The sequence below is a fragment of the Grampus griseus genome (genome assembly GCF_964374135.1).
Source record: "Grampus griseus genome assembly, chromosome: 9".
In the NCBI taxonomy this organism is placed as follows: Eukaryota; Metazoa; Chordata; class Mammalia; order Artiodactyla; family Delphinidae; genus Grampus; species Grampus griseus.
The window spans coordinates 66,680,443-66,697,570 of record NC_139003.1 but is presented as its reverse complement, the minus strand read 5'-3'; the positions used below and the strand labels follow the sequence as shown (position 1 = coordinate 66,697,570).

The window sequence follows — 17,128 nt, the reverse complement described above, 5'->3', positions numbered from 1 at the left end:
GGATAGAAGTCCTTTCAAAAAGTATTTTGTGTTTCTCAGCCTTCTTATAGACTCTTCACAGTGTAATTCACACACATGACCTGGAGTAGCATTGTGAATGAGAGTTTTATACTGTATTATAATTTGGTGACAGCATCTGAAATGATTTACTGATGGGATTATTAATGGTACCATTTTAAGCTATCACATATTTCTTTGTAGTATTTTTTCTTTCAATTACTGATAACATTTAATTGGTTAGTTCTTACTGTGGTCAATATGTACAATAACATGGATTTTGGAGTCAAGAAACCTAGCTGGAAAACCAGATTTTCAACTATGTGTGAAGACTTGAACTGGTAACATAGTTTCCTCATCAATAAACTGGGGAGAATAATACCAGCCTCAAGGAATTATGGGGAGTCTTAAATGGAAAAAATGCCTGTAAATCCCTTAGAAGAGAGCCTGCTCATAGTAGGCGTACCATATACATGATCTCCATTTTCTTGATAGACCTGTAATTGTATAGTAGGTTCCCTGAGGTGCTAACATTTTGCTTTAAATATACTTGTACTGTGAAACACAGAGTTCATATTAATACATTTTTGCTTAGCTCTGTCCACTCGGGCCCTTTGCTAATTGCATTTTCTAATTTTTGGAGGTAGAGGAAAATAGCTATTTATGTTCATGGGGAGTACATCTAAATTAAGAATCAATGGGCAGGACTTCCCTGGTGGCGCAGTGGTTGGGAGCCTGGCTGCCAATGCAGGGGACACGGGTTCGAGCCCTGGTCCGGGAAGATCGTGGAGCAGCTGGGCCCGTGAGCCGCAGCTGCCGGTCCTGCACTCTAGAGCCGGAGAGCCGTAGCTGCTGAAGGCCGCACGCCCAGATCCCGTGCTCTGCAGCAAGAGAAGCCACCGCGATGAGAAGCCCGCGCACCACAACGAAGAGTAGTCCCCGCTCGCCGCAGCTAGAGAAAGCCTGCACCCAGCAACAAAGACCCAACGCAGCCAAAAATAAATAAATAAATAAATAAATAAATTTATTAAAAAAAAAAAATCAACGGGCAATAGATGGACATGTTAGAAAAGAATCCTTGAAGCATTTGCTTTGATGGAGGAATTTCATACATCCCTTGGCTTTTTAAAAGTTTATTCTGGATCCTCAGGCATGTTTCAAATGTCTGCTAGATAAAAGGAGCATCACTGGAAGGCATATAATCTACCCACAATCAGAAGGTACAACTCTATAGCTAGCTTCGTCTCGCCCTGGCCAAATAAGGACTTAATTGTTGGTGATACAATTAGCAATTTAGGTGATAACAAAATGTCCTTGCTGAGTCAATGAGTGTGCCCCAGGACATAGCTGCCCCCTGTGTTGCAGCATGTTGCTGGACACCATGCATGAAGGAGTATGTCCTGCCCTGCCTCCACCCCATTCCTCTCCCTTCAGTACACACTATATTCAACGAGATGCCAAAATGCTACAACCCACATTCAGTCTGTGTTCGTAATGCATCCTCTTCTGTTCCCTACATATGGCAGTCTGAAACAATTACATAATGAGACATATTATCAGGGTATAACTGTCAAAAACGAAGAGCCTAAGCTACGAATAAATATTATCCATTTATTAGGTGTTCTGCTCCTGTGTTCTCAAATCTGTACCGCACCCCTGACTTTCAGATTTTACGTTTCATACCCCTGATTCCCTGTGTAACACTAATGCAGCACTTACAATGTTCAGGAAAAGATATACAAAGTCATAAGGCAAATTAAACTCTAAAGTAGAGTTTCTTATCATTTTTGAATTATAGTCCTTTTTGCCAGTCTGGTGAAATCTACTGACTCTCAGAGTAATGTTTTTAAATTCACAAAAAAATATGCAGGATTACAAAGGAAATCAATTATATTGAAATGTTAAGATTTTGATTTAGTAATATATGTGCTTCTTTTAAAAATATTTTTATTGGAGTATAGTTGATTTACAGTGGTATACAGCAAAGTGAATCAGTTATACATATACATATATCCACTCTTTTAGATGCTTTTCCCATATTAATAAATTACCTTTAGAAATCTGGGAGGGGCTCAATAATTATTAAGGTGTCAGTAAAGATTACTATAAATAGAATTTTGAAATATTGCAACAACTGTAATGTGATATGGAAATATCTATGATATCTGTCAGTGACAAAGTCAGAGATATTTCTACTACGACTATGGTTTCTTGCCTAAATTTATAATTGAAAGAAGTGCTTAATTTCAATTACATGTTAGTGAAAAAGTTACATTCTTCTGCATTCAGAGTCACTGACCCGTGTTAAGAATCTTGCTCTACCATATGCCAGTTTTGCTTATTTCATTAAGTTTCTTCCCTCTGAAGTACCTCTTCTAGACTCTCTATTTTAAATATGAAAATACCAAATTTGGCAGATTCTGTTGCCTCTGTTGTACCCCTGGAGCAATTTGGAAAGATATGCTAACTCTTTCAGGAACGTACTATTTTTCCCCTTCAGAAGTATATCTCATATCATTAATTGATCAAAAGCACTATCTTCCTTGGAATAGACACACTTCCCAATATCAGGAGGTCAGGCTTTCTCAGTGCTCAGCGGATGACACCCCCAGGGGGAGCTCTCACCTGCATCTCCTGGCCCAGATGCAACTTCTGCCTTCCTACCTATGATTCTACTTTCACACGCAAGAAAGCCAACCAGATGCAATGACTGAGCGTAATGCTGAATGTGAAGCTGCTCTAGTTTCTTTTGTGACCGAGTTATTTAGAAACTTTGGTATTACATGATTGATAACAAACTGATTATAAGAAACCTCACAGTACATGAGTGTGGTGAGGTGCCATGGTTGAGAGCAGCTCTCATACGCACCAATACACACACTGAGGAATCAGTGCTCGGACATTATGTCTTTCAGGCCACTCACTGTGATGCCATTAGGATTTATAGTGGCAGTACTAAAGTGAAAAACTCAGTGGCCCAAAATAGTTAATGTTTTCTTAAGCAGAGTTTGGCTCTTTCTCTCTAAAGGTCCAAATAATAAATATTGCAGGTTTTCTGGACCATGTGATTTCTGCTGCAGCCACTCTCTTCCGCCATTGTAGTGTGAAAGCAGACATAAACAAAACCTAAACGAATGAGTGGCTGTGTCCCAATAAAAACTAATTTGTGAATGGTGACGTTTGAATTTAATGTATCTTCAGATGTCACAATATGTCATTTAAATTTTTTTTTCCATTTGTAAACATGTAAAAACCATTCTTGCAAGCCATACAAAAACAGGCAGTGGTCTGGATTCGGTTCATGGGCTGTAGTTCACTACTCCTACTTTTAAGTATGAAAGCAATAGCCAGGTAGCAGACCAATTAAGGAGGTGAATCTGGTTGGTTATGACATCCCCAGGGACCTGCACTTAAAGTAAATTTTAGCTAGAATGTGACGTGAGGAAGTCTTTGATGTTTCTAGATGATACCGCATGTAGAAACAGAATTCAAAATTATATAGAAATTATCTTTGTCTGAAGTCAGTCAGGACCCTAACCTCAAAGACAGTATGTAAGAGGCAGCAATTGTACACAGACGTTGCAGGCTTCTGTATAAAAAAATGTCAGTGTTTATGGGAGCAAATTCATGCAGCACAAATTAGAATTTCTTTTTTTTCTGAACACTTAATTAGAAGGAATATGGTATTTATTTACTTTGACCAGAGCTAGTAAATAGACCACCATTTCTCTACAGTTCTTTGTGTTAGCAAGAACATGAAAGTTTGAAAGCCTAGGTCTTCTAAATCTGTAAGAAATGTCTTCATTACCAATTATTAATGGTAGAATTGATTTTCATGGCATTTTTGCAGGGAGAAAAACAAAGACAAATTAAAAGAGAAAAAACTCAGAAGGAGGGTGGTAGACAGTAGCAATATGGTGTGGGTGTAGACAATCCCTGTGATTCATGGAGAAGTTAGGGCTTATACAGATTAACTCTCTTGTGAGAAAGTATTTCATTTCTCGTAGAATAGTTTCCATCAACCAGATCCTTACAGAAATCAGCATAACATTTCACCTATCAAGCAGTGGAAAATATATAATACTAAATATGAACTTCACTTTTGTGGTGGTTGTTGTTTTATAAATATCACCAGACACACATCTGGGGTTTTAGTGCTTGCCACAGTGCAGTTTGCTGGTTGACATGTATCTAAAAACTGCGTATATTAACACCCAGGCTATAGAGCCAAGCACATTTTAGTGCCGGCTACAGCTGAAAGAATATGTTTCCATTCCTTGTCCATCTGTTCTTGGCAACATAAATTTAAACTAGAAACACAGGATAAGTTTCATGAGAAGTGAGTCTAAATAGGGTTTAGAACAGCAAGGTGAATGTTCTCGGTTATTAGGACTTGTTAACATTTGATCTGGTAGCTGAATGATCATGTCCACGTGAAGAAATCTCATACTGCAGCTAGAGCTTAAAGTTTAAAAAATAATCGTTTTTTTTAAGTCAGTTCTCTTCAAAAAAAAATACAGTGGATTGGTTACACTTTTTGTTTTCAGGGCCTATATAAAATTTGCCAAAGATCATGGGCCTAGCAAACTTTGAGATTTCAAAGTGCTATTCACCACACATTTGAACAACGCTGAAAATGTATCATTTATTTCTCTGAACTTCGTGCTCAAATGGATTCATTAGTGGGGAATGAGGGCTTTCTGTACAAAATGGAGTACATACAACACACACATGCTGGTTTTTCTTCAAGTCCACCCTCAGCTACGACTAGCTATTACATGGTTATCTGTATAATCATCATGCCCTACCCTGTGCCACTCTATGCCACCCCCTCCAGCTTTTGTTGCTGCTAAAACAATACTAAACAATTTATTGACATTTGAAAGTACATGGGATTACGTGAAAATATCAGTATAGAAAAGGATCATATATGTGCATCTAGAATGTTACCTTCAAATCAAGGGTTCAGGCGTTCTGAGCCAAATAAGTAAGCGAAGGGGCTGTGTGCTGAGACCGCGCTCTGTCGGCTTTTATGACATTAGTACTTCCTCTGCTTTCCCACTGAGTGAAAGTCTTCAGGTTGAAAAGGGACTTTGGAGCTCACACAGAACACTCTCACTCCCTAAATGAGAAATACCTCTATAAGTTTTAAAAGTATCTCTCTTTGGTATGGCTCATTTATCAAATACAGCATTGTGGTTAGGCCTCAGAGTGATTGGATTCAAATTTTGTCTCTGTCACTTCCTATGTATGTTAATATGAATAAATTAACTTCTCTAATTTTTAGCTTCTCTCTCTGTAAATTCTAATAATCATATTTGTCTTAAACTGGTTTTGGTGGGGGGGAGCCAGTAAGGTGATATACAGAGAGTGACTAATCCAGTGACAGGCACTTAGGAAACAGTCGACAAGCAATATGTAATACTATTAGCCTCTTTTTACTGTCCTCTGGTAAAAAAAAAAAAAAAAATTATGATTGTATTGTGCTAATTATCAAACCTACTCCCAAGTAGAATTTGGTAGCACATTCCTTATCATAAAAAAAAAATTATATTTTTCAAATTCAAGAAAAACTTGACATCCTGCTCAAGTTTACCTGTGACTTTGGACGAGTCACTCAATGATTTAGGGCCTCAAGTCTTATCTTTAAATTGAGAAACTTTAATTCCATGATCTCTAAGGTCTTTTTTTCGAGTAATTTAACAAAATCATGTTTGACAGCATATCCTCATACTTTATTTATAGTATTGAAATGTGTATTTGCTGCCGCCAAATGTCTGCTGTGGGATGTAAAACGTTCCATATATACATGTGGAATAACGTTAAGTTTGTTGATGTTAAAAACTACTGGTATATTTTTTGGCATTATTTGGCTCAGAATCCATTCTTCCCGTTTTGTTTTAGAATAAGCTGACAGCACATCTTTTCCCACAGCACCTCAGGGTCTGGTTAAACTGAGAGTTTCAAAAGTAGGCCATCTTGTCGTTACTTTTAGTAGAGTATCCAAGACAGAGAAGCTTTCTTTGTGAAGTAGCTTTCATTTTTCATTTCCAGAACATCTAATGACATGAAATTGTGCACATATGCATATGCACTGTAATTTACAAGGTTTCTGTTTTCTTTCAGATCTGAGCGATCAGCTGCTGGAGGTGGTTGGCTTGGAAGGAGCTATGGAGATGGGACAAATATACACAGGACTGAAAAGTGCTGGGCGGCGGCTGGCTCAGTGCTCCTCTGTGGTCATCAGGTAGCTCTTTCTCTATAATTGAGAAAGGAGGTTGACATGGCATAACTACAAATTAATTAAAGCCATACAAGACTCTGATAACCATGTTTGTTTTATCTGTGCCTCAAGTTATCAGTGATTAATGCTGATATATTTCAAAATAATGAAAATGACAGTATTTACAAAGTGTTGGTTCACCGTTACTTACCATGTCCATTGGAATTTGATTCTCTTTTTTTGAGACCGTGGATACAATTCTAACATACAAATTCTACCCCCTCTATCTGGCTCACACTCAGTTTAATTTACTGAAGCATCAAAGTATCTACTAGGCAAATTACCCAATGAAAACACTCTTGACGCACCATTAACTTACATTCTTTCATGGACTAAAGTCTACCATTGCTTCTATAAATTAAATAATGGATTATTATAAAGTAAGATTTATATGTGTATTACATTTAAATCTTTACAAAAAACATTTTTTCAAAATTTTACCTGTAGAGAAAAGGTCTATTTTTACCGTAACGTAAAACCACAGATTATAGCACAGATATAATTGGTGTTATATATATGAAAGTGTTGATACTGGAAAATCTGAGATGTCAAACACTTTTTCTCCACATTTACAATGTGGGTTTGCATGAAAACAAGGGAGGCCCTTTTGGCTGTAGGAATTCTGATTGTGGCATTAAACATAAACACTACATTTGTCTTTTGGCATCCAGAATTTTTGTTTATATCACGACAGTTACCAGGAAACTCTTAACATTCCTGTAACTAAGACACCTTTCAAAGTATTCATGAATAGTCAAGAGTTGAAGTTCCAGGACTTCCCTGGTGGTCCAGTGGTTAAGACTCCGAGCTTCCAGTGCAGGGGGTGCGGGTTTGATCCCTGGTTGGGAAACTAAGATCCCACATGACACGTGGTGTGGCCAAAAAAAAAAAGTTGAAGTTCCTTTCAAAGAGATAACTAGAGTGCAGAGCCCAGTTATTACCATATTTGCATTCCCTGGTCTCATAATTTTTTATGGGACATATAGTCTGTTGTATCAAGTATTTCCATGTTAAACTTAAAATGAAATATTTTTCCTCAGGACTAGCAAGTCTCTGCCAATGCAGATCGATGGGGAACCATGGATGCAGACCCCATGCACTGTGAGTACAGAGTAATTAAAATGCTGTCACTTTCAATTTTGCTTCCCAGATACTATATATTCCCATAACTAACTAATCACATATTCCTATAAGTAAATAATCACAATACCTAAGCTTTGGACCTATCACCCAGTACCGTTTTTTTTTTTTTTTTTTTGGCAATGATTAGCATTTGAATGTTTGTGTTAGCGAAAGTATAATCTTTGGATACCGTAGATCAGTTATAAACTCTGGAACTAAGCAAAATTGATAAAGTTTCTCTTAACCTTTCTTGTACTTATTTCAGAAGGACTTATAAGAAAAATATTTATGGGATCGTCAAACATAATTCTCCCTGAATTTATTACCCATCTGTTCTTTTGCCTCCACTTGGGGATTTGAGGTCTTCCTTCTCTATAGAAAAACGACCACTGTAGTTGTTCTCTGCATACTGAGATATTATTTCACTCAGACATTTAGATCTCTCTAAATTTCATTTGTATAGTGAACATTTTATTGCATTTCAGTAATATGCTAGGCACTTCTCTTGGCACTAAGAATAGAAATCTGATCAATAATATACGTCATGATCAATAATAAAACATAGGAATAATAGAACATGGAATAGAATGTGTTCAATAATATAATTGTCCTCAAGGAACTTACATTCTGATAATAGGAGATTAAATAAATTAATAAACAGACGCATAATAAATGTAACTTTTGATTACTAGCGTTATGAAAAATGACAAAGAGGAACTGGATGGAGTATGAAGAGTACTACTTTATTTTTTTAGTTTTATTTTTATTTTTTTGCGGTATGCGGGCTTCTCACTGTTGTGATCTCTCCTGTTGCGGAGCACAGGCTCCGGACGCGCAGGCTCAGCGGCCATGGCTCACGGGCCCAGCCGCTCCGCGGCACATGGGGTCTTCCCGGACCGGGGAACGAACCCGTGTCCCCTGCCTCCGCAGGCAGAGTCTCAACCACTGCGCCACCAGGGAAGCCCGAAGAGTACTACTTTAGACAAGTGAGTCTGGGAGCCCTTTTTGAAAGGAGGGTCAAAAGCTCAGTATGTTAAACAGTAAGAAGGATGACGGAACGACAATTTTTAGAGGTAGGGTGAGAGTGTAAGAGGTAAAGTAGAAAAGATGGGCAGGGGACAGATCAAGTAGAAAAAATGATGGTAAAGAATTAGCATCTGATTCTAAGTGCAGTAGGAAACTATTGAAAGATTTAAGTATCATCTGATTTACAAGTTTAAAGTTCACCTTAGCTGCTATGTGGAGAATGGATTGTACTGAGTAGCAGCCGGGAGACGGGGTTTATCAGAGTGGTCTGGGCTTCGGCAGCAGAAGGGGCCAGGAAGTGGGTGGATTTGAGCTACACTGTGGAGGTGAAACAGGGAGAAGTTGTTAATGAGTTCCCTTTGTGATGAGGGATTGGAATGAGGGAAAGGGATGAATGGAGGGTAGCTGTTATCTGTGAATGAGGGTACCATTTACTCCGTGGTTAAAATTGGGAGGGGGAAGTGTTTAGGGAGTGACAAGGTTCTTTTTTTTTTTTTTTAATTTAAAAAAAATTTTTTTTTTAGAGGTAGGTAGGTCTTAATCTTAGATTAATACAAGCATTGTGCTAAGTGCTGGTGTTAACATGGTTGCAAGTGAGTGGTGTTGGGGGTTTTTGGAGAAATAATTGACATACAACATTATATTAGTGTTCATTAACTATTCACACAAACTCTAAATAACGGATATCACCATTTTTCAGATGGAGAAAACTGAGTCCTTAGGAGGTCAGATAACTTACTCAAGGTCAGGTATGTAGCACATAATGGAACTCAAACCCAGGACTCTGATTACAGCCCGTTCTCTTAACCACTAGTTAGCTACCAATTTCAAAGAGTGCAGCTTAGCATATAACATGGGAGTCTTAATTTTTACCTTTCTGTTGGTTTTACTCTGAAGCGTTTGGCTCAATCTTTGTGTACAGCACATAAATATGACTTTTTGTTTACTCCTGGTATATTCCTTTAGCTAATTGAACCCTAAGTTTGTGAAATCCATTAATTATGTAATAATAATGTAAGACAAACGTCAAAAAATCTTTCAAAAATGACTACTTCCTATGCCTACTGCTATCTCTGTACTTGGTTCCAAATATCCTTTAAAAAAATTCCTGTTCCTCCTTTTACTAGCATGTATATATTTACATCTTGTTTTTCTTCACTCTGCCAGTGACACTTCTGAGTTCACGTTTACACTCACATGGATATTAAAGGTCTTGTTTTTGTTGTTTCCAGTGGTGGTGACGATGTGCTGTTGGTAAAGATTAGGATGATGGTGCTAGGGGTAACATCACGATGGTGATGGTGGAAAAAGTGGTGAAACTTATGGTGACGGTAGTTCTGATGATGCTGGTGGTAGTGGTGATGGTGGTGATGGTGGTAATGATGAACTGGTAGAGTTGCTGTCACTGATGGTAGTCACAGTGGTGGTGGTGATTGTGGTCATGTTGCAGGATGGTAGTGGCAGTGGTAGAAGCAGTATTCTTGTCTTAATGAAAGGTCACTTTTCTTCAGCCTGGGTCACAAAAGAATAAATGAAAGACAGTGAAACAGAACACCTTCCATGAGTACTTTGCATTCCTTTGGACTCTTCTCAGGGAGAAGGGAAATTTAGTCCCTGTGCCATGTTTTAAATCAAGAAGGATTAATGGCAATAAAAATATCTAACATTTATTAAGCTTTTAGTTTGTGCCACATAGTTTGAGACACTTGACCTGTATTGACAAATTTAATTCTCACAGAAATCCTATAATAAGCTTCATTTTGTGGATGAAGCAACTGAGGCAGACAAAGGTTAAATAGTTTGCCTGATTCCACCCAGATAGTAAGTGGCAGAGTAGAACTTGAAACGCATGTAGCCTGGCTCCACTGTCTGCACTCTTCATGACTACTCCCCACGCTGGATCTCCACCTGAGAAGGCCCCAGGCCATCCCCTGTGACCCTCCGCTCCAGAGTATGACCTTTGATAAATCACTTACTGCCTCTCCCTAGCTTTAAAAAGTCTTTATCTATTAAAATGTAATTAGTGCATTATAATACTTGTAGCTTATTTCACACAAGCTCTTCTAATGACTCTTTTGTTAACTTTTCTCTCAGCGAGTAACACGATATTCGTTTCACCTATTAATTATCATGATCTAAACAATTGTTAAATTACTAATTTTTATATAACGACTATTTAGTTTTCTCTCCGTGTAAACTCTCTTATTCATTTAAAACATTTATTGCAGTCAACACAGTGGACCAAGAACTGTACTAGACTATGGCTCGTTATTGTTATTTCGCATTCTGGCCTACTCTTCTTTTCCTAGAACCACATGGAGATCTGAACTTTAAATTTCACTTTTACTGAAGAGAGTATTTAGTATTCATAGTGTTGGTATGGTTGAACTTAAGAGTGTTCTTTGCTTCAACTGAATAACACGTTTCTCTTACAGAACATAAAAATGGTAGAATGTTAAAATTCTTCGCTGAATTTAAATATCCATAAGCTGATACTCAATTTATGAAGAAATTGCTCTAGATATAATTTTAGAGCACAGCAGAAGTTCTGCTTTTCTTTAAGTGGAATATATAAAATAGAAAATCATGTGATGAGTGGGTCTTGATTCTTACATCAGTTAATATTTTTTTAAGAATCAGAGTAATATAAATTCTGAAGATAGGTGTGTTGATGGTTGCACGACAGTGTGAGTGTACTTATGCCATTGAACTGTATACTTAAAATGGTTAAAATGGTAAATTCTATGTTACATATATTGTATCACAATAAAAAAAGTAATTGAAAAAAAATAAGATAATATTTACTTACAAATTTCACTAATCCTAAGTTCCAATTACCAGGAAAAACAAAAAGCTTAAAACTGTCTCTTCACATGTTGTAATTATTTTTAGGACCTTTTAAATTATCTCACTATAAAGTAGTCAACAGAAACTTGTTAGATACTCCTTTGTTCACAGTTTTGTAATGGTCACTGAGTTAACAGAGGATGGATTTTAGCCATTTAACAGTTAGCTATGTTAACAAGCATAACAAACTAAAGACACAATTAATTCTAGAAGACACTGTATTGAAACAGTTCATGAAGAGCCTTTCTTTAGGGTGGACTCCAGAGCCTAACTATATTCCCCTTCCTATCTTCCTCCCCATTCCTTCCTCCTGACCGCTTCAAACATACTGACTCTGTTGTCCATATGTTCCCATTGTGGGGAGAAAAAAATGAACAGCTTAGGGGGGAGACAAGGAAGAGCAGTAATATATGGGAGGTCAGACACTCGGTCAGATTTCATTTTGTATCTGCACACCCAGCCCTCCCACCCCAATTTATTCTGAGTGATGGGTGTCTAGTAAAGTTTCATTAAGTGAGGAGTGACCATGCTAAGCCCCCGATTCAGTGTAACCAAAATGAACGCATCATGTACCTCCTTCCATCTCCTCCCCATCCACCATATACTGACTTTTTCTTTCAATTCCAAAATCCCTGCTCCTCCCTTTCCCATATTGAGTTAGTGGAGCCCAGTGTTTCCTCAGCTAGAAATCTGAGAGTCATCCTGTACTTCTCTCCATACCCTAAAATTCACTAACTGTGCCCACTTGATAATATGGCATATTTCTGGACTCTTTTCTTTTCATCCCTACCACCATTGTCCTAGATTTGGCCCATTTCATTTCTCCTCACTCTCAGCAATAGCCACATCAATCTTTCCCCATCCCCATGTTTTTTTTTCTATTTAGATCCATCCTTCACTTTTCTACCAAAACGATCACTAGAAAATGCTAATCTCACCACGACACTCTTCCAATTAGAACATTTAATTACTTTCTATCTGATAAAATATAGTTTGAATCGGGCTTCCTGTTTCACTGCTATCATCGCTTACTTCTTTTTCGTATTTTCATATACTTTCCTCTTGCCCAAATAAACCTTTCTCCTTCTTTAGTTGAGTTACACAACTCATTTTTTGAGATTCATTTCATGCTGCCACTCCTCCATAAATTCTGTTTTGAATATCACCCCTCCCTTCACTCTATCCCGTCCCTGACCCCAACTAGTCTAAAAGCGCAGCCCCAGTGCTTCATAGCTTTATCAAAGAACTAACTACGTTAAATTGAAGTTATCGGCTTTTCTGACTAGCCTCTGGGTAGACGTAAGCTTATTAAGGTCAGGCACTATGATTTTAGTCATCCCTGTACCTGCAGAGCATAGCACTGTGCCTCACACATCATTAGGCTGCCAACACCATGTGCATTTTGAATTCGTGAGTTTCTTAAATAATTCTTGGGGTAGTATAATAATTTTAAAAACTGCTTTCTACTAAATCTTTCACTGAACATAATGTAGGTTGGCTAGCAATTCATTCACATATTTTTCATATATACATACATGTAAAAGTTATTTTGAGTTATCTTTATTCATTACATTCGCAAAGCAAAGAATTTTGAATGTATCGAAGAAGAAATACTTTCTCAACCTTAAAAGATGTAATCTTTCTGTTTCCTGAAATAGGACGATTGAACTTTTACACATTGTATAGGCTACATTCTGTTAATACACTGAAATATTAATAGTCATGTACTAGTTACTACTTGTGTTATTTTTATGAAAAGTAATCCCAAACAGGTTGTAATGCAATATCACTCTGGGTGCTTTGTCTATGATTAAGTCAGAAAGGATTCCTGAAACTTTCTTCCACGTGGTAGAGAATGGGAGGGACGTCACAAACAGATCATAAGCTAAATGGTGAAATGACCACAGGTAAAATATGAAAGTGATAGCTGAAGTCAAGGCAACTTCTGGAAGGCATTTACATGTGTTTTGGTCTCTCTTTGCCTGTTTTAAATACCTTCCTTGGTATAATGCTTCTCAGGACTCTGACCCACTTGCCCAGTCTCAGCCTCTAGTATTAAATACCTTCAACACTCAACTCAGCCCTGAGCTGGTAATTAGCCAATCCCCGCCAAGCCTGGTAGTCTTACTGCTTTAAGTGTGATCCCTAGTATTCTTGGAACAGATACTTGGTCATTTAGTGCACTAAGAGCCACTGCCTCCTTCAGTCCCCATTTCCACTGAGTGGACCGTTCTATAAGATGCTGCTTTCTGACTTGCATGCCACTTTGCTTCTCTGGCTCTAGCTTCTAGTTGATTCACACATCGGCTAGTTGCCTAGCCTTTGCTCGTACCCTCTCTTAGGAAGGCTGGATCTTTTTCCCATGGCCCTAGACACTGCAGTTACTTGGAGTTTATCTTCATTTTGACACTCGTTTTTGCAAAGAGAATATATTCAGCACAGCTTTAAAATGTAAGCTCTTTGAAAAGAGGAACAGTGTTTCAGGGCCTATTAAATTTTTTCTTATGTGTTTGTTGTAATTATTTAAAATAATCATAATTTTAAAGTGTTATTTAATCTTAAATCATTTCCTGAAATACAATTTAATCTCAGGACATTAAGATAGAAAATAAACATTTTATAAATGTAAGATTTTCCAGTCCCAGGAATTTAGTGATATGTAGATGAAGGCTAATTGAATTTACAAAACACTGAGATGTCGTTGAGATGTTTGGAAGAAACCATGGTAATAATGCTTAACAATATTTAGCATCATTTATGATATACTAGTTTCTGTTCTGTACATTCATATTGATTTTTATTTAATCCTCAAAACAACCCTAAGAAGTCAGTAAAGTTATTATAACTCCCATATCATAAATTAAAAAAACAAAAAAACCTGAAGCAGATAAGCCAAACAACTTGACCAAGGCCACACAGTTAGAGGTATTCAGTGGGCTCTAATGCCTTTTCCCTTAATTATGATGTTTTGTTGCCTCCCTCAGTGGCTTGTATTAGTAATCAGTTACAACTCTACCATTTATAACAGAATTCAGTTCTTTTTCACCTTATTTACATTTTTTCTCTTTACTTAATACATTATTTTTTGCTTCCCAGTATAGCCAAAGCCATCCATCACATTGCCAGAATTACTGCTGAACAACATAACTATGATCATCCAACTCCCTGATCTCAAAGTTCATTGCCTCCTCATTTCACACAGCGTAGAGTTCAATATCCTTGTCACGGTATTAAATCATTCTCCCAAGGCTTCCATCAGCCAGCCATGCTTCATAGGGACCACTTTCCAAAGGCTTTCTACTCATACTGCTTAATTATGTACCTGCAATCTCCATCCCCTATTTTGTGGTTTAGAAATAGACACATTTTTCTGGCCTTCAAGCAGGCTCCCAGGAAATCTGTGGTTTCTTCCAGCCGTTCTGTAGGACCCATGGTTTGCATTTCTTTCATTTAATCTTACCTACAGTTTATTATTTTGCCTGAATCAATTATCCTGTGCTGTTGGGATATATATATATTTTTATAAGTTACTTCAAAATCTTTCTGGAAAGTGATGGGATATAAATGCATATATACTAAAAATAAAATAAAATCCCTTCCTTCAATGCCAAACTTAGCGACAATTTCCTCATGAAACCTTTTAACTCCCCATTTGTCTGAAATAACTGCCTGATCCTTTATACTCCTGTGACTCTGTTAATATCTTCTTAATGCCATCCCAATGCACAGCTTTGTATTTCAGCAATGCATGTATGTGTCCAGCTCTTCTGACTTAATTGTAAACATTTTATGATTTCATCCTCAATTCCTCATCATACCTCACATAGTGTCTTTTACATAATACGGTTTCAGATGAGAAGTCCACATGTGAATCATTGCTCTGCAATAGGTAATGCATTGTTTTTCTCAGGCTGCTTTCAGGAATGTTTCCCCTTGTCTTTACTTTTCAGTACTTTGATTTTGTTGAGTGGGCATGGATTTCTTTAAGCTTATTCTGTTTTAGTTTCTCTGGACTTCATGAATCTGTAGGTTTATGTCTTTTGCCCAATTGGGAAGTTTTCAGCCATTATTTCTTCAGATACTGATTTAAGCACCACAGTCTTTCTCCTTTCCTTCTAAACTCTGATGACATGTTTTAGATATTTCTGTAGTAGCCCAATATCTGAGTCTCAGTTAATTTTTTCTTTCCTCTTTATTCTTTCTATTGCTCATATTGGATACTATCTATTCATCTATATTCAAGCTCACTGACTTTTTCCTCTCTTATCTCCATGCTGTTCTTGAGCCCATGCAGTTAACTTTTATTTTGGTCGTTGAGTTTTTCTGTTATAAAATTTTCAGTTGGTTTCTTTTTGTTTTTTTTTTTTCATATCCTCTATTTCTCAGCTGGCAGTCGCTATCTTACCTTTCATTTCAAGAGTGTGTGCCATTACTTCTTGGAGCATGGTTATAGTTGCTGCTGTAAATTTCTTGTCTGGTAATTCCAACACTTTTATCATCTCAGAGGTTGCATCACTGGCTGTCTTTCCCCTTGGGAGTTTTTGAGATTTTCCTGGATCGTCATATATTGAAAAATGTTGGATTGTATCCTAACAATGATACAATCATGTTATTAGACTCTAGGTGTTGTTTAATTCTTGTGGGGAATATTGATTTGTTATTGTTGTTGCTATTTTAGCAGGTAAATGACCCAGTTAGGTTCAGGCCACAAATCCGGGTCTGCTGCCTGTGAGCTGTGGTTCTAATGTCAGTTCAATTTTCAAAGTTTTTGCAGTGTTATTTAGATTTATCCTACATGTACAAGATCTACAGGCTTATCTGCAACCTGGGTGGTGGTCTATCCCCTAATTCAGTGCTCTGCATTGTCAGTATGCTTCATAAGGTCAAATCTGTGCATACACTGTTCAGGAATAAACTCAGGAGATCACATACAACTTTAAGAGATAGTCTTTTTGAGGCCCTCTCCACTCTAGGATCTCCCTGATGTTTTTTGACTCCCAGGGCTCCTCTGACTAGAAATAGAAGGCTCTCATTTCTCTGAACTGCCATGTACTTCTTCATATAGTATCTGCTTCCAGGGCCCTGTGGTAAGGGGATGAAGAGAGGAAAAAATCAGCAGGTATTTGCCCATGCTTTTGGGACCGTAGTTTCACTGACCAGAGAGAAGGGCTTTCCTTTAGTGGAGTTGTAGTCACCTGCCACTGCTATGGAATTGCCAGGAGACTGGGATGGGAGAGATTGGGGTGGGGGGGGGGAGGGGGAGAAGTGACACAAGATACTTCTCTCATCCTCTCTGACCTCTCCCTGTATGTCCTTCATTTCCTACCCCAGAAACACAGGGCTTTTCTTGGAGCTCTCCTTCTGTACTTGGTGTACAGTTCCAGGTTTTGAGCTGCCTTTAATTCCAGACTGGGGAATATGAGAAGGCAGAAAAAACAGAAAGGTCATCACTGGCTCAGTGGCACTTCATGCTCTGGTTTCCTTCCCCAATCTACGTGCTGTCATTTGCTTTTCACCAATCCTCAGTTAGCTGCTCCGTGCATTCTGTGCAGGGTTTGTAGTTGCCTTCAGTGGGAGAGACAGGGCAGCACGTGCTTACTTCTTCTTGACTAGAACTGAAAACACCACCACTCTTCTTAGATTTTGTATATGGCCATTTTGAGATCTGCATGAATAGTCCCCATCAGATTGGTATATTATTAGCCGGAAGTACTTATCTGCCAACTTACAGATTTCACAGTACAGTCCCCATTTACATATATTTTACAGAAATTCTAAATAAGTCTGAGAAGTACTCTAAACCTTGAATTATAAATCTTATCCATTTTGAGAAAACTTCATTAATTTTTTCCC

General features: G+C 37.7%; 1 protein-coding gene across 6 annotated transcripts in view; it reads left to right on the top strand.

Moving 5' to 3' along the window:
* The window catches only part of DGKB (diacylglycerol kinase beta), a gene marked incomplete at both ends in the record, with an annotated part of 639,446 nt that overhangs the window by 596,260 nt on the left and 26,058 nt on the right, over positions 1–17,128 (top strand). For all 6 annotated transcript variants that reach the window (XM_082661792.1, XM_082661790.1, XM_082661789.1 and 3 more), the window contains 2 exons: positions 6,124–6,244; positions 7,321–7,381. In XM_082661792.1, the coding sequence (XP_082517918.1) occupies positions 6,124–6,244; positions 7,321–7,381 (182 nt within the window). The remainder of the gene's footprint in view (positions 1–6,123; positions 6,245–7,320; positions 7,382–17,128) is intronic.